Raw genomic sequence first — 22,604 nt, 5'->3', positions numbered from 1 at the left:
ATTATGATGAAATTCCTACTCTATTTTACAACCTTGTTTCTCAAAGCGCATCAAAAATACAAATGCTTAAAGGAGTCAGTAGGACAGGTAAAAATAGAAACTAGAGTAGCCATCCTACATCTATTAAGTCATATTGCCACTTTGCTTTTACCATTTCAAAACAGTGAATTGAGACTATAATATTTATCAAATTTTTATTCAGACTAGTTTTAAAGCACTTACCTCTGAAAATCAAATGTTCACGGCTTTTGTTTTCACAGAGGGCTCGACATAACTGCACACTAAAATAAGAGAAAAATATTACATGTATCAACTTGATTAGACATGTTAAGTATGCCTGAATATATCAAGCTACCTGCTCCTTTCAATGTCTCCCAACTAAATTAGCATCATACAAGAATGCATACATACAGTGACACTAACATTTGCACTTACATTAATCCCTGCGCATTGTAATATCTAATTAATGAACAAGTTTTATCATTTTTTTTTAAAAATCCAAAAAGTAAGATCACTACATAATGCTACACAAATACTAACTTAATGACTTTCAATTCTAGAGGATTGACATAGCAATTTACTAATGCAATTTACTTACACTAAGTTTGTTATAAAGATATATCTATCAAATTATGTTAAAATCACAGCAAATAATGATCATATGTATAATCTAGTCTACTGACTGTATGTATACATTATATATTGATTATATGTGCCTGTTTTTCTTAGTCACTAAAAAGATTAAATTGTCAGCACAGATGCCAAAAGTAACAACGAATATGAAGACTTCAAAAAATATATGGGAAGGCTTGTATTAAGTGATTCAGAATGAGAAAAAGGAGAACCAAAGAATATAAATAATTACAACTATTTTTAATCTGAGTTACAAAGCATATACCTATGTTTTTTTAAAAAACTGAAAGCAATGTATAAAGTTGTATTATCACCCACAGAAATTATTATGTTGTTTTACTTAACTCTTTTTGCCTACAGCAACTAGCATTTCACAATGATATTTTCATGGACCCAAGTTACCACAGAAGTGGCAGACAGCTTGGAGAAGAAAAATTTCTAAATCTGTGATTATATGAACCTAAAATATTATTGGTTCCTATAGATTCTAATCTGCATATTAGACCTCTTTCTCTTAAAGCTAATCCTATCACATCTAATCTACTTTATGTTCTGTGATAATACAACAGAGGACCTTTGTTAAAATACATTTCTGATCCAAGAGGAAACTTGGGTCATCCAAAGTCCCTGAAATAGTACCAAGATACTATATGTTGTATACACAGACATACAAATGATGTATGCACTGCTTTGTACGCTAACATTTTTGTGACTGACAAACCTGAGGCCACTATGGGCCACACAGACCTGCACTGGAGATGCCGAAGATTTGAATAACAAAATACAGTATTATGAGACCTTTAAATGATATTTCCTACTTAATTTACCAATACACCTTTACTGAACAAGAGGTCATAGAATTTGAGAGTTGACAATGACCTCAGTAACCATCTAGTCCAGAGGTGGGGAACTGGCAGCTTGAGGCCACATGTGGCCTTCCAGGTCCTCAAATGTGGCCTTTTGACTAAGTCCAAGTTTTACAGAACAAATTCTTTTATTAGGGGGATTTGTTCTGTGAAGTTTAGATTCAGTGAAAGGACTGCCTTTGAGTACCTAGAGGGCCACATGTGGCCTGGAGCCTGCAGGTTCTCCACCCCGATCTAGTCTGACCCATATGAAAACTGTTGGCCCCCACCATGGCAGTCACCATTGTCCCTGAAACTATGCCTACTTTTCAGCCCTTTATCAGAGCTGCCATAAACTGTTCCCCCTCAAATACAAGTGAAACCACCCTTCTATACAATTTCTACCTGTCCTGGCACAGATAAAAGATTTGAAAGTCAAAATTTATCTTCAAACATCCCAGTTTCCAATTTTTCATCGCCCTTTCTTCAACCTCTCCATACCCCAGTAGGGAGCCTGTCAATCCTTCTACTTTTGTAACCTCATCACCTACCAAAACATCAGAATATCGGGTATCATTTATACTTTGAAACTCATAGAACCACTCATAGACTCATAGCTGAAAGGGTTAGTCCAACTCATTTTTACAGAAGAGGAAGCTATAACCCTTAATTATCTCAAAATTATTTCATATTGTGAAATGGCTCATGTCAAACAAGACAAAGAATTTCAAACAATGGAAGGCATTAATTTGTTGTTGTGTTGTTTGGTTTTTTTGGTTTTTTTTTGGGGGGGGGGGGCAGACTTAGCCCTGAAGTCATATAACACCTAAGGCACTAAAAAGGAAAACCTGCTTTAGCCATTTTTAGAGTACCTAGGGAAACTAGATAGGAGAAAATAGGGTACCCAGGTAGATTCCCTCCAGTCTCCATCCCCTTAACCCTAATACAACTCTACTTTCTCTTTACAGAGAAAGGTCAACAGGATCCAAAAAGGTTTTTCTCAGATGGGGTAATTTAAACATCTTTGTAGGTAGAAATCAAGGAAGCAGAGACAGAGAAACTTTAAGTTACAGGACTGGAAATGCCTAACAAAACAGGAACCTAGAAAAAAGCAGGAAGAAATGTGACAAAACATAAAGGAAAGGCTTATTAGCCCTCAAAGAGAAATGCTACTTCATCCTCTTCAATAGGAAGAAAAAGATTAAAAGAAATACAGAAATTAGGAAAACACACTGAATAGTCTCTATTTTCTCCAAGTTCCTCCAAGTGCGGCAAAATATAAAAGCATAGCTATTGTTTTAAAAAGGGGTTTTAAGCTTTCAATTTAAACGTACTTTTTTTTAACAAATAGGAATTATAGGACCATATGGGAATGAAATAATTCTACATTTCAAAAGCAAACTCCATATATAGGATAATGCTTTGCATTTGTGCTTTCAATAAAATATTAAATTACAGAAAAGTGTACTGGATAGAGGGCCAGACTTAGAATCAAGAAGACCTAGGTGCAAGTGGTTGTTCAACCACCCCGTGGTTGTAAGGGATGGGCAAAAACATTTAACCTTTCATTTAAGATAAAATGATCGATTACAGACAAGTAGTCACAGACAAGTGGCCAGTCTGCATCAGTGGGGGTAGGGGTGGGAGATTTATATACCAAAACAAAATTCTTTAAAACATTATTTATCATGTCCCTATATCAGAATGTTTTGCTTAGCTCGTTTTCTTTGTCACAAGAAAAGATTCAATTTAGGGGAGAAGTGAGGAGGTTTCCTACACAAAAAAATAATGTAAAAGAAAAAAAAACACCAATAAATTCTTTTAAATTAAGTACTCTCTTCTCCAGTATAAAAACAATAAGAGTTTTTTATTTTTTTATAAAAGTAAATATTGAAAAGGGAAACCTGAAAATATAATATTTGGGGCAACAGGAATAGGAAATTTTTAAGACTACTTTAAAATCATTTAACATTATTTCATCTACCATATTAACTTTTAAAGTTACCCTACCCTGACACCTAACCATTAGTTTCATTTTGTTTTGCAAACCAACGTAAAGGAAGCAAGAGTCTATACGTTTGTTTCTTCCATTCAGAATAAATAAAGTGAAATTAAATACTAATTGCCCAGTATGATCAAACAGGTAAGGCCATATTAAAATATAACTTGAAAGTAAAACATGGCTAAAATCCCTTAAAAAGGACATAATTTCCATTCTCTGACAAAGAACTAGGGAGAATAATTTCAACCATCAGTTCCACACTATGACTGAAAGATTAAAAAGAGACTTAAAAAACACATGAATAATCTGAGCCAAATTAATTTCTTATTCTTGATAGTTTTAATATAAATAACCAAAAGCTTACATTTTTTGAAAGCACATGGTTTGTCAAAATGCTTTCATATTCATATTACTGCATTAATAGTACTATCTCTGGGGCAGCTAGGTGGCGCAGTGAGTAGAACACCAGCCCTGGAGTCAGGAGATCTGAGTTCAAATTCGGCCTCAGACACTTGACACACTATGTGACCTTGGGCAAGTCACTTAATCCCAATTGCCCTGCCAAAAAAGCAAATAATAATAATAATAATAATACTATTCTCACTTAAAAGATGAAGATACTGCGGCACAGAAGTAAAATGACTTGCCCAAGGCCACACAGCTGGTTACTAGAACAGAGGTTTGACTCAGATCTGTGCTTGGCACACTGTAAAAACGATCAACCAATCATTCAAGATGTCCTTTCTTCCTCAGAGAAGAGTATTTTAGTATTCTATTTAATTCTATTTTACTATTCTAATTTACTATTCTAATTAACACGTAGGTTTTTCAAATATCATTTTGTAAATACCATTTGTCCCCCAAAGAGAGCCACAGGTCTGCTGAACGCAAGCAAATATGTATGCCTAATTTTAATAGATTTTTAAAGTTATTTTTAAATTATTTATCATTAGAAATCTAGCATAGTCAAAAATATATCTAGTTTTAGAGAGATGGTCAAATGAACTGGATTTTCTTTGCCAAAACAAAAATTCCACATTTGCAAAAGAAAAAAAAAAACTTTAATTAGCAAAGATACTAGGAAAATCGTGGTAAGCTTTAAAATGGCTAATTTCTTTTGAGGGAATTATCTTCCAGAAGAAATTCCATCTACGTGGAAATTGTGCCTTACTTCTGCTAAAAAACATTTGTTGTGTTCACCTATTCCACTAGACGTGTTTGGGAATAAAAAGCTCAGGAAATTAACTTCTAGGAAGCTCAGTGAACATAAAGAATCAAGTAAAAACAGAAGCAATTACTTTGTACTGCATGCAGCATGACTTGTACATTTGACATGGTCAATATTTTTTCTGTCACTAATCTGTGAGAAAAGGTACTATATGTTTGCTAATAAATGACCTAGAAGCCAGATTCAAAGGATGCTCAGGGTCCCTTCAAAAAGTTCTTTTATCATAGTTCTCAGGCAATGCGCTTCATACTTTTTGAAGAAAAGTCTAACACTTTTTCCAGTGGAGAGGGTGTTGGGAAGATCAACTTCTACTTATGAATTTCTGAACACTGATCAAAACTAGAAGTCAAGAAATAAGCTCCAGATTTAAAAGAACCAAAAAGACGTAAGAATAAACACTTCAAGGAAAGGTTTTTAGGTGAAGCCTAGCCTAAATAACAACTTTCCCCCAAAATAATTAAGCTTTACCCACCAAAATGGTATTTCTTGAACTCATTCATTAGCCAGAAAGTCATGATTTAGAACCAAAAGAAAAAGATTAGCTAATCCACAAAATGCATGAAGAGACATGCTTGTTAAATGATTTTTTTTCTTTCTGTTTTTAATGGTAGAGGAGTGTTAAAGGATAGAGGTGGGGTTAGAAATAGTGATGTTCCTTCCCTTCAAAAAAAAAAAAAAAAACATTGTAAAAACGTACTTAAATGCACAAAAGAGAAAGAAAATTGGAAGGAATTAGTTTTAAAGTGAACATGTAAAACTTTTTTAAGTAAGCAGTATGAAACATTCATTGTTTTGTCTGTAATCTTTTTATATTCTGCTGTAAATATGGAATTTTTTTTTTATTTTGGAGGGTTTTTAAAAAAAGTTTAAGTTCATTTTTTTTTTTTTGAAGAATGGGGGGAAAAAAGAACTAGTCCAATCTCCTCATTTTACAGGTTAAGGAAACCAAAGACTACACAGGGTTAAAGCCCAAGGTCCAACACCTAGTAAGAAAGCAGATTTAAATAGCTCCTCTGACTCCTCAGCTTCTCAAGGGCAGGTGCTAGTAAGGGAGAAAACACAAAGCAATATGACTGTCTTTCTGGATATAGCTCATATCTGACTGAAAACTATTCCAAAAGAGTTTCAAAATTTTTCTGAGCAATAGCTGCATAACCGAAATAAGTATATTATCACCCAAGGTTGACTATTCTGAAGGGGATAGCATCCACATTTAAATATAAAGTTCTGGAATGACTCTTTAAAAAAAAAGTTTTTTAGTCTAGAGAGGTGGACTATCTCTGACAGTGTGCCTATGTGACCCTGGGCAAGTCACCTAACTTCGCAGTGCCTCCAGGAAACTCTAAAAGCAGGTTCAGTGTGTGGAAAATATTATACTATTTTATATCATTTCTAATTTCAACCAGACCCAGAGCCTGAATTAATGAGTAACTGGAAGAAGATCCAGGACCTGGGCTTCTTTGTTCTCTCTAAAAGTTTGCTCAGGAAATACCCTTACCTCTGTCAACAAGGCCAGATTAGACTGACCTAGGGACATTCTTAACCCTGTTAGCCATTAAAGGATAAGACCCTAACCCCAAGAGAGACTACCTCGCTTAATATTAACTGACCTTTGTCAACATTCTTTACAAATAAAATCCTCTTCTTGTATCATGGTTAAACATACATGGGGGTCATAAACGTGAGGTAATACAGGTTTGCTAGATCTGCTAAAATAACGTATGTAAGTTTTCTCATTGCTTTGTTCAGACAGCCAGAGCTTATGCTCTGACTCCTTGTACGTACAAGTAAGCTAGCTTAGCTATGCTTTAAGGGAAAATAATAAACATGGATTTTTCTATCACCTAGCTCTGTTGTTTCCTTCAACCAAATTTTCAGGTTTAACAAGTGGTAGTTTCCTCACCTAGAGTTTCCCACAGCAATGAAATCACAGATCTATACTAAACCCCCCCCCCCCAAAAAAGCACACACACGGTCAAGTTTTGAAAGACACTGAGATTTATACAGATAGCATTTGCAAATAAAGATCATCAGATGAAAACCTTTTTCCTCAAGGAGTTTCTTATATAAGAAAATCCTTAACACCCGTATATTACTAATTCCTTCTACTAGAGCAAGAATCCTCTATTAGAGCTTTACCAACACAAGGAAGCTCATCTGCCATATCAGTCAAATACTGTACTAACACAGAACATATTTTAAAACTATATAAACCAAGATACAACGATATAAGCCAAAAGATTTCAAAACCAAACTGCTGAAAACCTGCATGTGTTATGCAATATGAAAAGATCTATAATTAGGTAGGAGAGCTCCAAGAATAATTCTATAGTACGAATGGAAAAATTATTGATAATGATAAGTACAGATATCAACACAAAAAGCATTTCATTAATGCTCAGTTTTTAAATACTTTTAAAGAAAGACTCACAAAGTCTCTTAATTTCTTTTCATTAAAAAGAATGAACAGAATCACTTGAATTCGTTCAGAGAAAACAAAGCAGAACCAGAATACAACAGAATGACTACAATAAAGTAGTAAACAAACACACTAAAATGCCATTAGAAACCAGATTAAGTGCACTGATCAATTGTAATTCCAATGGACAGAGAAAATATTGTCTTTCTCTAGGAAGAAAGGCTATTAATTGAGAACAGGTGTGAAGCATTGTATATAAGCTGTCAGACAAGGTTGTAGGTTTTGCTATTTTTTGTTAAAAGAGGGTAGGAAATATCAGTCAAGCAAAAGGAAGGGAAGGAAGGAGGGAGAAATAGAGAAAGGGAGAGGGAGGAGTGAGGGAAGAGCAAGAACTATGTCCAAAAGTTATTACTAAACCACTCACAGTCTCTGACCTAGCAATAACATCATTAAGCCTCATCTCAAAAAATATCAAAGAAAGAAGAAAAGGTCCAATAAGTACAAAAATATTTATAGCAGTTCTTTTTGTAATGTCAAAGAACAGGAAACTAAGGGTGTGCCGCTTAATTGGGGAATGAACAAATTATAGTATATGTATATAATGGAATACTATTCTGTTATAAGAAATAATTAAAGAGTCACTAACAGAAACCTGGGAACCGGTATCAAATAATACAGAAGTGAGCAGAATCGAGAGAACAATTTATAACATTGTAAAAATGAACAAGTTTGAAAGACTTAAGATTTTCCAATATACCATGATTCCTGAGTACACATAATAAAAGAATGCATGGACTAATATGCAGAATGGGACATTCAATTAGTACAATCAATATGGGAATGTTTTGTTTGACTATGCTCATTTGTTGCAGGGTTTTCGTTTGGTTGCTTTGGTCTTTGTTTTCTTGGGGTGGGGTTGGGGGGTTCTAAAGTCAGGAGAGGAATAGTTAGGGAGAAAAAAAAGTGCTTATTGAAAAAAAAAATTTTTAAAGGAAAGGTAGAAAGGTTGGTTGGCTAGAATAGAAGAACACATGGCTTGCTCCACTAAATAACCCTGACAATTACCTAGTAGTATCATAACAAATTATAAAAAGTTCTATTTCACTACAGTAAAACTAAAATATAGGTCATAAAAGCTCAATATATATTGGAAAACATGAAAAATTTCCAGTCAAACTATGTTGCACCTACAAACGACTATTAGCAGTAAGTTTCTAGGGTCAAACATAGACAAAATTTTAATTCTTACAACTTAAAAAGAAATAAGACACCCTTAATACTTTCAAATAGGTAAAGAATCTCAAAAAAACACAAAATGAACTAACAATCAACCAATCAACAAGCATTTATCAGGCACCTACAATGTACCAGGCACTGCGCTAGGTACAGAGCACAGAAAGACAAAGTTATAATTATTCCCTGTCCTCAAGGATCTTATATCCCAAAGGGAAAGACATATAAATGCCTAACAATCAAAGGCATTATTTTAGCCAAAGCTAATGTGCTTAGTCCAGTAGAAGAGAAGACCAGCCATGTCATTTTATTTTCTTATCTCCAGCACCTAGCATAATGCCTGGCACATAATACATGCTTTATAAATGCTTGTTCAATTGGATTATTTTGACCAAGGAGAGAAAATAAATTTGAGCTATAATTCTAAATATTTGGTAATATTGATGGTGATGGTGATAAGCATCTATCTTCACACATTTTATTCCCAAGCTTCCAATCTTCCCACACACAAGGTAATCATTTGTGAGGTTCTAGATTTTCTAGATTTTCAGAAAACGGGACTAAAAAAAAATAAGATATCATTAATTGGGCCCAGGGAAATAAAAAGTGAAAAATGTTAACTCTTCCCAAAATGAATAACAGTTAGTCTGTGTACAAAAAAATTAATTTGATAATGAAAGACTACTTTATGAAATATTTACATGTTAAATATTTCATTATAATTTACAAAACATCTTTTGCAGTAACTCTTCTTTATATAATAGAACCTAGCTATAAGTTACTACATTGATTTGAATATAATGCAAATAAAATCATCTTGCAGAAATCTGTTAACTACACAGTAAATTGCTGATAACTGTCTGAGTTTTCAAAACCACTATTGCAAAGGTGTTCCATTATAGAAAAATTTAAAATGGATTATATAACTGAAAATCAGAAAAGTAATCACAAAGTTGTACTTATTAGTTTTAAAACCTCCACGGAGCTTTTCACCACAAAAAGAATGCTCTGAATTTCCCTGCCCTCAACCCTAAATACTTTCTGTTAAATAGCAAAACTATCCCAAAAACAGCAGTAGGAAAGCTAAGCAATCTACGAAATTTATATTAAACCCTGTATAAATGAACTGACTTGCACATTATTGACAACAGAGACTTACCAAGCAGGAATCAACATACTGTTCAGGCCTTTTTTTTTTTAAATAAAAATTGTGTGTATATGTATGTATACACATATGCACACACTTATTTTTGTAAAATATCAAATTCCTTGGAACTTATGGTCAGCCCAGACCAGTCATCATTCATTCTCCTAACTTCATCATTATGCCCTGGCTCCACCTTTCCTTCCCTCTTCCTTTCCTCCCTTATTTACTCACTTTTATCATATTTTACTCCCTTTTAAAATTTAATTTACTCCCTTTTATTTATAGTTTCCCCCATTAGAATGTTACAGTCCTAAAGGACAGAGGCAATCTTGCTTTTTGACCACTTGTTGAATTGATGATTTAAAGACTTCGAAACTTTGCAAAGTGGCCAGGGTAAATGGAAGATGTTCCTAACAATCACCTAAAATCACCTAACAATCAGTCCACAAAATATTACTTTAAAATATCCACATGTTAATGTTTCCGTAAGGCAAGTGTCACAATATTGATGGTAACCATGAATATGCCCGTACAGTATCGAAGAATATAAGAGACTCTCCATATAGAACCATCTGTCTCTTAATCAAGCTTCCCTTAACTTGCTCCACCAAAGACCTGTTAATGGGATTAATGGGCAGGGAAGATCTTTAATCACATTAACATCACAGTTCACCACTGTAAGATTTGGAAAGGAGGCAAAAATAAAGGGTCTTTGGTCTCTCAGAGCTTTATCTTGTTGAAGAGACAAGACAGTAATCAGAGAATAAGCCCAATGAACTACAAAGTCTTTGTTTCAATTCCTTTTGCACTAAAAGTGTAGTCCAGTCCTCAAATGTTTCATGGAGGAGTTAAATCTCCCATTGGGCCGTATAAATATATATATATTTAAAAGCTCTAACTTAGGAACATCTAAAAACCAAAATTCAGAGGATTCACATCTTCTCAAATACAAAGCTGGTCCAAAAAAAAACCTCTAACAATGTTTAATACTGCCACCTTGTTTTAAATTTTCAAATTAATACGCTGGAGGTTAAATCTGAATTATTTACAATACAAAGAGCCATAAGTATTAAACTTGTTTCTACTGCTTGGAGAATGGGAGTAAACCCCCTGCTGCTAAAGTGAATTTACTTTGATCATTTAGATTCTATTAAAAAATGAAATATTTAAAGTCAATGTCAACCTATATGCCGTATTTTTTGAACTAGTTTAAGTCCTTCAACATTTTCTGAAAGAAGAGTAGAGAATGGACAATATCATTCCCTTCGCACTTTTCCCAAATTTGAGACCATGAGTTTTTTAATAACCAAAAAACTATTTTTTAAATAGAATGTGAATATAGCATGTGGGCTCATGTTACAAGACATTAAAAGTATTGTATGATTAAAGAAAACTGCATTGTCCATTGCCATCAATTAAAGCCACAGGACAAACCTAACCCATTAACACCTGCCATCATCATTACAGCAGCTAAAACTCGTGGCAGTCAAAATACTGAACAAAATGGGAGCGGAAGCAGGTATGGAACGGCAGAAATTTCATCGAAGGTAAGCAAGGAGGCAGTTGCCTCTCTAAAATTGTTACATGTTGATGCCCAAAGAGACACACACACACGTTGGCCTCGAACACCCCCCCTCCAAACTGTGGGCCGAGAAAGAAAAGTGCCCCAAGAGTAAGAATCAAGAAACTTGGCATGAAGAAGCCCTGGCCGAGAATGTTAGCAGGAAAGAGGGAACCAGTGAGAAACCGCTGCGGGCGCTCAGCCGCAACTCCGGCGGGAAAGCAAATCGCTTCGGGGCAGAAGAAAAGCGCCAGGGAGTCCCAGGAGCCGAGGGCTGAGCTGGAACCCCTGGGAGAGGTGGGGGGAGTCGACGACGACTGGAAGGGAGGGGAAGGGGTAAGGGAGAAAGGAAAAGGGGCGAAATGGGAAGGGGGAAGAGAAAGAATGCAAAAGAGTTGACGGAACTGCATAGGAAAGATGGATTGGGAGGGGTTGGAAGGTAGACAAGGCGGGGAGAGGAAGGAACGCGGAGGGAGCAACGGGGAGGGGGAGAGAAACTGGGAGCGAGGAGGGAACACCATGAGGGGCCATTAGGGAGGGAATGGGAAAGACTGGGGGGGAGGGGAGGAGCAAGAACAAGAGGGAACGGGGGGGGGACCAAAAGCAAGAGAAACTTGGCGGGGGGAGGGGAAGAGCAGAGAAAACTCGGCAGGGGGCGGGAGGGGGGGGGGAAAGAGCAGGAAAAACTCGGCTGGGCGGGGGGGGGGGACCAGAAGCCGAAGAAAGTCGGCCGGGGGGGGGCGCCACAGGGAGACCAGGAGCAGAAAAAAAGGGGGGAGGGCAAGAGCAATAGGGTGCGGAGGGAGGAAACCAGGAGCAGGGGAAATTCGGCTGGAGGCCCTGGAGAGTGAGGACCTAGGAGATGGGGAACGCGGCAGGGGGCGGCGGGACAAGGAGCGAAGGAAAAGAGGGAGGCGTCGGGGAGGGAAACCAGGAGCAAAAGGAGTTTGGGAGGAACCAGAATCGGCGAGAGTACGTGCAAGTAGGGAGTGGGAAAAGTGGGGTCGAGGTACAGGAGCGCGGGGCAAGGAGAGGACCGGGAAAGGGAGGGCCGGGGCCTCAAACTGAGGGAGCGCTCCCGGACTCGATGCGAAAGCACAGAGCGGGAAGCGCCAGGCCGTGTATGACAGATTTAAAGATCGGAGGGGTGCGGGCTGCCCTCCGCGGAGTAGGGGCGGAGGCCCAGAGCTTTGCCCGGGGACCGAGGCCTCTGGACTTATAAAGTCCTCACTAATTCTCAGCCGCCGTCTAGGGGAGAGGGGGAAGGGTGGGGGAGAGAAGGAGAGCCGCCGCCCCCCCACCACCACCAAAAAGCCTCATCGATCCCGAAAAACTCTCGGGGCACAGCATGGTGGCCCGATGATCCCCTAATAGCCCATCTACTTACAATTCGAGCTTGCCCACTTTCTCCCAGTTTTTTATCCACTCGTAGGGAACCACCGAAGTCGCTCCGCTCGCCGCCGCCGCCGCCGCCGCCATCTTCCTCTCTCGAGGAGCTGGAGCCCGGATGTATAGTGAGAGAGAGAGGGTCAAAGGGGAGCACCGCCCACGGGGCATGCTCGGAGCCGCAGCGCTCGCTCACCACCTTCCCCGCCTACCAGACTTCAGAGCCGGCCCCACCCCCGCCCACAACCGCCCCTCCCCGCGAGGGCGGGCACGAGCGAGCGCGGGCACGAGCCCGCGCTCTCAGGTTCTTGTAGGCGGAGGCGCGCCACTCGCCTCACGGCATCCCTGGTCAAAAAAGGGAGCGGCAGGGCGGTGGGGGGAGACAAGGAAAGTCGCCCTGGTGCCTGCGCTCGCCGGGCCACCCACCCCGCCTCCCTCTTCGAGCCCCAAGGGAGCTTGTGGTGAGAACCCAGCCTCGAGCTGTGTCCGCCACGTGTGCATGAGCACACAGTGGGGGCAATCACGGTATAGGCTCGGCCTTCCCCGCTCCATGCCTCAGTTTCCCCCTTTCAACGCAAGTGGGGCCGACTGGCTCCCAATGCTTAACGCCCCTCTACCGAGCTGCTTACCCTAGCCAAAAAAATTGTGGAAACAGTCCAGACAGAAGGTATCCTTTAAACATCCATTAGCAGCACGGTCCTGGAGAGAAACATGAAAGTGAAAGTCCCATAAGTTAAACTTAACCTGCAAGAAAGGAAACCCTCGTAGAGATTTTAATTCCAGCTATGGCCGTTAAGGGCTCTTACAATCCAGCATCCTAATACCCTAAATCCTCTCTGTATTTAATCTTCCCCTTTAGAGCTCTAACATTCTGTGGTCCCAAGACTTTTAAACTCTTCTCTTGGCCTCGATTTTTCTCCACTGCAGCAGCACTAGGTTGAAGTCTCTAAAGCCTCTTTGCACTCTGACATCTCTTTGTCCTAAATCCCTTCCCTGGTCTATATCTCAGTTGCTCCCTTTTTAACTGGAGACCCTGAGACTACCTGGTCTCTAAGAGCACTAGAGGGCTCAGACATGATATGATCTTCCCTTCCTTTCACTATGAATCTCCATTTCCTCCACAACCACAGGAGTGTTTCAAAAGTAGTCAGATTCTAAAAACCCCTTGTAGCTCTGACTTAACTGTGATACCGAGTCCTTTCCCATCCAAGTACCTGTTTTCCTTTGTGTAACACAACAGGGCTTGCACAACATATTGAGATCCTACATTTCTCCATTCATCATGTAAACTTTATTATCTACCTTAACATACTAGGAAGCTCAGAAAAGGTAACTTTCTACTTCTGTAACAAGGATAAACTTAGAGACCTCATTGCGTTGAGAGGTCCACAGGAAGGAAGCGATTTGAGATCACAGGATGTTAGGACTGTCTAGATAATCTAGTCCATGGGTTATTAACCTGGGGCCCAAGATCACCTGCTTGCTGGGATGATACATCCATTGAGTCAGAGGAGGTCAGTTGTGGAGCACCGGTTCAAAAGAAGGTTTTATGTGTTTAAATATATCTATTTTTTGTCCTGGGCAACCATAGAACTTTATGGCTTACAAAGTACTTAAACATGCATTATCCCATTTGTTGTTCATCACTAAACTGTAGAGAATTTTTTGAAAACATATAAATGATAGTTTCTGTTCTCAAAAATTTTACCATGTACTTGAAGAAACAAGACTGAAACATGAAAATCAGAGGACAATAAAAGCCAGAATATAATCGACATTTTTATTATTACCTAGGCCTCCTCACTTTTGATGGGGTTAAGAAAGAAGCAGAAACATGAAAGCTACATTTGTTTGTTTATTTTTCTTTGAGAAATGAAATATTTTAGAGACACACATTGACAGTAGAGACACAATTCAAAGAATATAAAATTTCTCTAACATTTCACAAAATATGCTTACTGACAAAGTTAAACTAGAGAAAGAGTAGGATTTTTTTATTTTTATTTTCAGTTCCAAATTTTCTCCCTCCCTCACTCACTAAGAAGGCAAGAAACATGATGCCTATTATATATATGAAGTCATGCAAAACGTATTTCCACATTAGCTATGTTACAAAGAAAGGAAGAAAAATAAACAAAAAAAAATTCTTCAATCTGCACTCACGGTTCATCAGTTCTTTATCTGGAAGTAGATTTTTGTTTGTTTGTTTGTTTTGAACCACATCTGTGATTTCATTAGCATAAGGAACTCCTAAGAAAGCTCACTCTACCAGTTCAGTTTGGCACCTTCTCTGCAATTTAAACAGTGACCTAGACCACTGGCAAGTTAAGTGACCTGTCCAAGGTCATACAGCCAGTACATGTCAGAGGCCTGATTTGTGCTGTCATCATTCAAATGAAACTGCCCTCTCCAAAGTTACCAATGATCTCTTGATTGCTAAATTTCATGACCTTTTTTCAGTCCTCATCCTCCTTGATCACTCTGTACTGCCTCTAACAGTGTCCATCACCCTCCTGGAAACTCTCTTCTCTCTGAGTTTTTGTGGCACTGCTCACTTTTGCTTCTTCTACCTTTCTGTTCCTTCTCAGGCTCCTTTTCTGTATTTTCATCCAGGTCAGGCCCACTAAATGTATATATTCACACACACACACACACACACACACACACACACACACACACACACACGATTCAATCCTGGGTCCTCTTCTCTGACCATACTATTTTACTTGATGGTCTCCCATTGATTCAATTATCATCTCTATGGAGGTGATTCTCAGATCCATTTATCCATCTCAAACCTTCTTCCTGCCCTACAGTCTGGCCTCTCCAGCTGCCTGTTGAACATCTCAAACTGGATGTCCTATAAAAGTCTCAAACTCAACAAGTGCAGAAGTAAACTCATTACCTTTCCCCAAACCCTCCTCTTTTCCAAATTTCCCTATTACTAGGTAGCACAGTGAGTTGAGCACCAGCCCTGGAGTCAGGGACCTGACCAGGATCTGAGTTCAAATTCAATCTCAGACACTTGACACACTTACTAGCTGTGTGACCTTGGGCAAGTCACTTAACCCCGATTGTCCTGCCTTCCCCCCTCCAAAAAAAAAAAAGAATACCACCATCCTATTGGTCACCCAGGTTCAAAACCTAGGTGTCATTTTCTACCTTTCACTTTTTCTCAGCCCTTCTATCCAATCAGTTGCCAAGTCCTGTAATTTATACTTACGTTACATATATATATATATATATATATATATATATATATGTATATATATGTGTGTGTGTGTGTGTGTGTATGTGTGTATGTATATATATACAGAGAGAGAGAGAAATGAGTAAGAGAGAGATGATATAACCAGAAATATTGAGAGAGATACGTATATACATGCACACATACCCCCCTCTCTGCTCTGATGCAGCTCTTGAATCTGGTATATTACAATAGTCTCCTGATAGTTACCCCTACCTCGTCTCTCTTCATTCCAATCCATCCTCCACTCAGGTATCAAGTTGACCTTCCTAAAGCAGGACTGCCCAACCTTAGCTTATTTTAGGGCAGCATTAAAATATAATAATTATTCGAGGGCTGCACCCAGAATAAAAAATACAGTACACTAATAGAAAGTGGGGGAATGCGCATCATCAATATGACACGTGAAGGTGAGAAGCATGAAAGCAAACACAAAACAACAAAGCAACAACACAACAGTATAAAGGTAGGTGCAAACTGACTAGTCTTCATCGTACAGACGGAACGCATTCCACAGATCAACTGAAAATTCTGTGCAATATGCTCCATCCGTATTTACTGCTTAAAAACACCAAAGAAAATTAACATCAACAAGATTATTTATTAGTGATGGAACTAAAAAATCTAATATGCATTCCATGCAAATTATTATTTTATTTTTTCACTTGTGAAAATTAAAACCCACAGGTGGGCCACATAAAATCGCACTGTGGCCCACAGCCCTCAGGCCATATTTTGGACAGCCTTGTCCTAAAGTACAGCTCTGTCCATGTCACTCTCCTATTCAATAAACTTCAGTGGCTCCCTATCACCTTCAGGATCAAGTAGAAAAATCTGTGTGACTTTTAAGCCCTTCCCAAACTGGCTCCTTCCTACCTTTGTAGTGTTTCTCTACTTTTCTACTCTCTGTACACTCTATGATGCAATGACTTGGGCCTCCTTACTGTTACTCTCCCAGGATCCACCATCTCCTAACTTTCAATCTTTTCACTGGCTGGCTCTCATGCCTGAAATGGTCTCTCTCCTTCATTCTGCCTCTTGGCTTCCCTGACTTCAAGGGGAAGACTTCAAGTCTAAGTCTCAACTAAAGTGTCACCTTCTATAAGAAGCCATTCCCAATCCCTCTTCATTCTAGTGCCTACCCTCTGAGATTATCTCTAATTTCTCCTATGCATATCTTGTTTACACACAGTTGTTTGCATGGTACCTTTCCTATACTTCAAGTCCCTTGAGAGTAGAGACAGTTTTTTGGCTTTCTTTGTACCCCCAGCACTTAGCACAGTGCCTGGCCATATACCTTAGGCACTAATTGACTGACTGGCCCGGGTCTTCTTGATTCCAAGGCTAGTTCTCTATCCACTGTGCTGTACTGCCTCCCTTCCCCAATCCCTTTATATTTAATATTTTGCTATTTCCCAGGTGGATAAAATGGCCACTTGTTATAATTGAATATTGATATTGGGATATAAACTCATCTTCTCTAGATTCACTTAAAACATCTTTTGTGATGACCGCAGGAATAGACAAGAAATTATGGGCTTCATCAAGTCGCCACAAGGTTCAGATTTCTTCTTCTACTACTACTAATAATAATAGCTAGCATTTATCAAGAACCTACTCTGTGCCAGGCTCTTTACAGATATTATCTCATTCGACCTTCACAACAACCCTGGGAGCAAGATGCTATTGTTATACCCGTTTTACAGGTAAGAAAACTGAGGCAGATAGAAAATTAAGTGATTTGCTCAAGGTCACACAGGTAGTAAGTATCTGACACTGAATTTGAACTCAGGTCTTCTGAGTTTAGTGCTCTATCCACTATACCATCTAGCTGCCTCTAAGTCTGTTAGGTCTCTATGTTCTGAAAGTTTCATTCCATGACTATTCAGCATAGTGACAGCTATTAAAAACATCATTATAAATTTATTATTGTCATGATTATGATTGTTTTGTGATGCAGGAAATAAGTGCTGTGAAAGTCAAAGGACAGATAAATGTGGGCCATGGGGAAGTTCATGGGGAAGGTGGGAACTGACCTGAGTCTTGAAGGATTGAAACTACAGTTGTCTCCAGTGGTGTGCTAGAGCCAGCTCCTATGGGCTCCAAGTGCCAATTGTTGGCATATGGGTGGCCCAGTGGATAGAGCACCAGCCCTAGAGTCAGGAGGATCTGAGTTCGAATCCAGTCTCAGATAACTTACTAGCTGTGTGACCATGGGCAAGTCACTTAACTCTGATTACCTCCAAAAAAAAAGCCAATTGTTAAATTTTTAGTGTGAGCATTTACACCTCAGAAATCAGAAAACTCTACAAATTAAGGCTAGACTTATTGTTATGTTGATTGTCTAAACCAGGCCTGCACAATCTGCTGCCCCCTTACAGCTGCTTCTGGCATGCCAAAGGATTTCAGGAAAAATATAGAGTAAAACATCCTTTGTATGTAGAGGAAATCCTTTGGTGTGCTAGCCGCAGGTTGTACAGGCCTGGTCTAAACTTTTAAAAAGCAATGGAGAAAATCTTCATAATACAGATTAGACTTAAAAGTGTATCCAACACACATTTTCTTTCAGAGAGGTGGTTATTATGTCAGTATGATTGGCTTCCTTGATCTTCCTATGTACTTTATTTTATGCAATTCATAATGTGATTCTGAGAAAGGGTCCCTAGGCTTCCCCAGACTGCCAAAGGAGTCCAAGACCCAAGAAAAGTTAAGAACCCCTAGGACTGAGGACAGACTGGTGGGGAGGGGGAAGATATCAGAAAGTAACTGGGTTATTAAAAGTCCAAAAGACATCAATAAAGCTCTTGTCATTGTTGTTATTGAAGGTTCTTCCACATTTGAATTTAGCAAGTGTCCAAAAATTTTAGAATTCCCCAAATAGTGAGTCTGTTTCTACCTAATCTTTCTAGGATTTTCCTTAGGCTAAACAAAGCCTAAAAGGCCAAGAAGTAAATGTCTCAGAAGCCAATGTAGAAAATTTAATTTAAAGATAAAATGCATATGAAATAATTAAATATAATGTATGTCTTGAACATCAGCTAGGTTTTTTAAAATGGGAACGGGGTGATTATAGAGTCCCACAAGTACCATGGAGAGTGAGGAAAGTAGACAAGAAAAATGCAAGCAAAGAAATAGAAGAAAAATTGCGTTCTGTTTTATCGGAACAATAGGTATATAAACAGTGTGCTCAGGCCTGAATCCCTTTTATATCTCCTTGAGGAGATTTCCTTAGATTTTTCTTTGTTAAAGAGGAAAGGTTTGGGAACAATCTTACTCTTTCCTTTGTATATTTATTTGATCGTTTTTGTTGACCGTTGTTAAAAAATAATTAAGAAAAAGGAGAGTTAGATGCTGGAGCTAGACAGCTGGAAAGAGACCCAAACAGAGAGGAGACTTGAAGCAGGTTCCCAAAATGGGGCACCTCCACATTCACCAGGCCCCATGATTAGTAGCAGTGGCCTGAGAAGTAGAGGAGGAGTTCCTAAGCCAAACCTACCTGGAACAAGCAGGGGAATTCTTAGATTGACTCTAGTGAACGCCTTCATGAAAAAGCTGGCCCAGCTCAGCTCTCTTACATGAAGAACAGATCCATAGAAAGTCTTTCTAAATGATATGTTTCAAAAAACCACCCAGAAAGTGAGTTCCTGAGTTCCCATAAAATCCCCACAACTAGGATCCTTGGATCCTAAATCTAGAGCTGGGAGGGACCTCCTGGGTCATTTAGTCTGCCTCCCTCATTTTACATTTACTGAGGCCAAGGGGATGGAAGTGACTTGCCCAAGGTCACATAAAAACTAAGTAACAGAGCCATGAATCCAGATCCTCTGAGTCCCAGGTTGGTGATTAAAATCACACAAGATGAGAAGATGTGGATATGTTTTAATCTGTACAATTAGGGAAGAACTCACATTAAGGAGAACACAGATCCATTGAAGTATGGAGCTCTATGATATCGAGCTAGAGTAACCTTAATGATTACCATTATCATCAATAATAATAACACTATAGATGGCCGCTTATATCACGCTTTGCCGTCTGCAGAATGCATTCCTTTCATTATCTCATTTGAACTTCCCAAAGCAACCAAGCGAGTTAGTACCATAGGTATTGTTATCCTAAGGCTGGCCTACAGCAAATTAAACCTATCTTAGACTGTTGAGTTTTCAAAGGTAATTTTTGTCTCTAATGGACTCCTGAAAACAGCCCAAAGTGGTGGTAGAAAATTCAAAGGAATCATTCCATTAATTAAAGGCAGATACAATCAAGAATATGCCCATTTGGACTTTTGCCTCTGAGAAACATGTACTTAGATGTAATCTCTGTACTGCCTATAATCATATCCACTTCTCAAACTGGGATGGGACTTCTCCCAGATGTTCAGGGTGTTTGCTCGAGAAAAGAGATAACAGTTCCTCCTGCACAGCACTCTGCCAGAGCTCTCCCTCAGAAAGTCAAAATGAATTCCTGCTCTTTTATGTAAACTTTATTTCTTTTTTTTTCCTTCAAATTAAACATAGGGTATGTGTTGTGTGTGCCTGTGAGACATATATATCCCCATTTAAACATAGAGACAAGAGGTGCAAGGGTAAGCATTGAGATATCTCTCCGAAATCTTGCCCACCCTTCTTCAAGGGAGACTGTGATTCCTGCCTTGAGGGGAGCAGGAAAAGGAGCCATAAGACTAGCTGTTCTGTTCTCCAAGTCTCTGAGAAAGAGGTGCTAGGGATACCTAGGTGGAACAATACATAGAAGGCTGGCCCTGAAGTGAGAAGGACCTGAGTTCAAATCTGGCCTCAGATACTTAGTAGCTGTGTGACCCTGGGCAAGTCACTTAACCCCAGTTGCCTCCAAAAAAAAGAGGTACTAGACTAGAATCTGCACCCCCCCTAAAGACTACTGGTCTAGAGATACAATAGGTGCAAACCAAAGCTGCTAGCTTCTCTACTCACTATCCTGTAAAGAAGGGAAGTATTTGAAACATCTGCCCAAGAGCTCTGTCTGTCAGCAGGGGAATATCACTTTAATACTACCAAATACTTACATTTTGTGTAGCATAGGGAATGTGTTGTTTTTTGTTTTGTTTTTTAAATATATCACAGAAAAGCTTTATAGATTTCTAAAGCATTCAGTCCTCAAAATGACCCTGGAGGCAGGCAGGGAAGGTATTATCATCCCATTTTCAATAAAGGAACTGAAGTTCTAAGGTTGTAACTAGCCACTTAGTTGGGGAGATAAGATAGAGCCTTTAGGCTCACTGTCTCTCCTCTTGGCAGAGGGGTGGTGGACTAACTAGAAGTACAGATGGAACTATGCATTTTCTTTTCTTTCTCAGAGGGGAGGAGAGGGAATCATTTTCAGATATAACCAAGGTGTTCAATTGTTTTGCTTAACCATGCTTATTTGTTACATCCCCTTCTTCAAACAGGAGGTCTAGCCTATGTGATTTGTTCAGGGTTAAAGTTTTCATCTTCTCTTGGATTCCTGCATTTGCACTGAGACATAGAGGAGAGCTGTCAAAAACTAGGCCAGCAACACTTGAGCGCAGCCTGAGTCAGGTTAAAATGTAATTGGGAAACATTTAACAAAATAAATAAAAATACAATAGAACACAGATAATGTGAAAATGTGGTTTTCTAAGTCAGTCTGAAGCCTGCAAGGATCTTTGTGTTCAGTTTAGTAGGCCCCCATTTTATTTGCGTTTGGCACTACTGAGGTAAACAAAGCAGGCATAGTGGCATTTTCAGTTCGAACTTAACCTGTGACCCTTCCTTCAATTGGTTTTGCCTTTCAATGTCTATGCTCTGGTCCTGTGTGGGAGTGAGAGTCTGTGTGGCATCTTAAATGGCTACAGTAAGCAGGGTTTTTTTTCTTAGCAGGTCAGAAAGGGTACTTGGACCATTCACAAAGAAGCTGTGAATTCCTAGCAGGTCTCCAGAAGATCCTTATCAGAGTGGGTCAGCAGCAGCAACAGCATAGTGCTCAAAGGTTTGCAAAGCCTTTACAAATGTTGTCTTGCTTGATCCCCATGACAACCCTAGGAGTTAGGTTCTACAATTATTATAGATAACAGAAGTAGACAGAGGTTAAGTGACTTTCCCAAAGTCACACGGAGAATATGTGTCTGAGGCTGGATTTGAACTCAGGACTCCCTGACTCCAAGTCCAACACTTTTATTTACTACACCCCTAGCTGGCCATGTGCTCCTTCTACAGCCCAAAAAACCCACTCCACCATTACATATTGGCCTGGATAACGCAAGACCCTTTTCGCTGTGAACATTTGACCTTTTGCACCTGCTGCCTACAGAATCTTCAACAGTAGTGAATTGGGTCATACCTGAGTGATCTGGGAAATCCTGCAAGCATTTTCAGTTGATAAATAACGTGCAGAAGCAGAAGACAGTATCAGTGGCAGTGAGGCTATGGGCCCTGGGCTTAATCTGTACCACTTCTATGGACCTTTGCCCCAACTGATCAGGCACTAGCCACTAAAAGGGTAAAGGGGTGGTTGTCAGAGGCTGCGGCTTCAATACCTTCTTGCTGTGGCAGAAGAAAGAAGATGGCACCTATAATTTCCATTTCCCAATATATCCTTTACCTTTCCCTGATTCAGAGAGATACCCTTTGTAATAAAAGATTTATAAAAGGAGGGAAAGCAGTTCAGCAAAACCAACCAACACATTAATCAAGTCCAACAGTATATGCCATATTCTACCTCCATCGCTTCTGTCTCTGTAAAGAAGGGAATAAGGTACAATAATGAAACCTAAATCCCATTTAAAATAATTATAGAAATTCCATTCAAAATAACGTGGCCAAGATGGCGGCTGGTAAGCAGGGACTAGCATGAGCTCCGTAAGGAGTCCCTCCAAAAACCTATAAAAAATGGCTCTGAACCAACTCT

The 22,604-nt window shown here is 39.2% G+C and overlaps 1 protein-coding gene across 10 annotated transcripts in view; it reads right to left on the bottom strand.

Annotated features, from left to right (window-relative positions):
- Nucleotides 1–12,667, bottom strand: part of THOC2 (THO complex 2) — a 98,919-nt gene extending 86,252 nt beyond the window's left edge. For all 10 annotated transcript variants that reach the window (XR_005009218.1, XR_005009217.1, XR_005009219.1 and 7 more), the window contains exons 1-2: nt 12,456–12,667; nt 223–281 (exon numbers count right to left, since the gene is read on the bottom strand). Coding sequence is in view for 7 of the 10 variants with exons in the window: in XM_036739882.1 (XP_036595777.1) it covers nt 223–281; nt 12,456–12,625 (229 nt within the window). In the remaining 3 variants the exon portion in view is untranslated. The remainder of the gene's footprint in view (nt 1–222; nt 282–12,455) is intronic.
- Between the last annotated feature and the right edge of the window lie 9,937 nt (nt 12,668–22,604).

The sequence above is a fragment of the Trichosurus vulpecula genome, chromosome X (genome assembly GCF_011100635.1).
Source record: "Trichosurus vulpecula isolate mTriVul1 chromosome X, mTriVul1.pri, whole genome shotgun sequence".
Lineage (NCBI taxonomy): Eukaryota > Metazoa > Chordata > Mammalia > Diprotodontia > Phalangeridae > Trichosurus > Trichosurus vulpecula.
The sequence above is the reverse complement of the archived record's forward strand: the minus strand, read 5'-3'. Positions and strand labels throughout refer to the sequence as shown.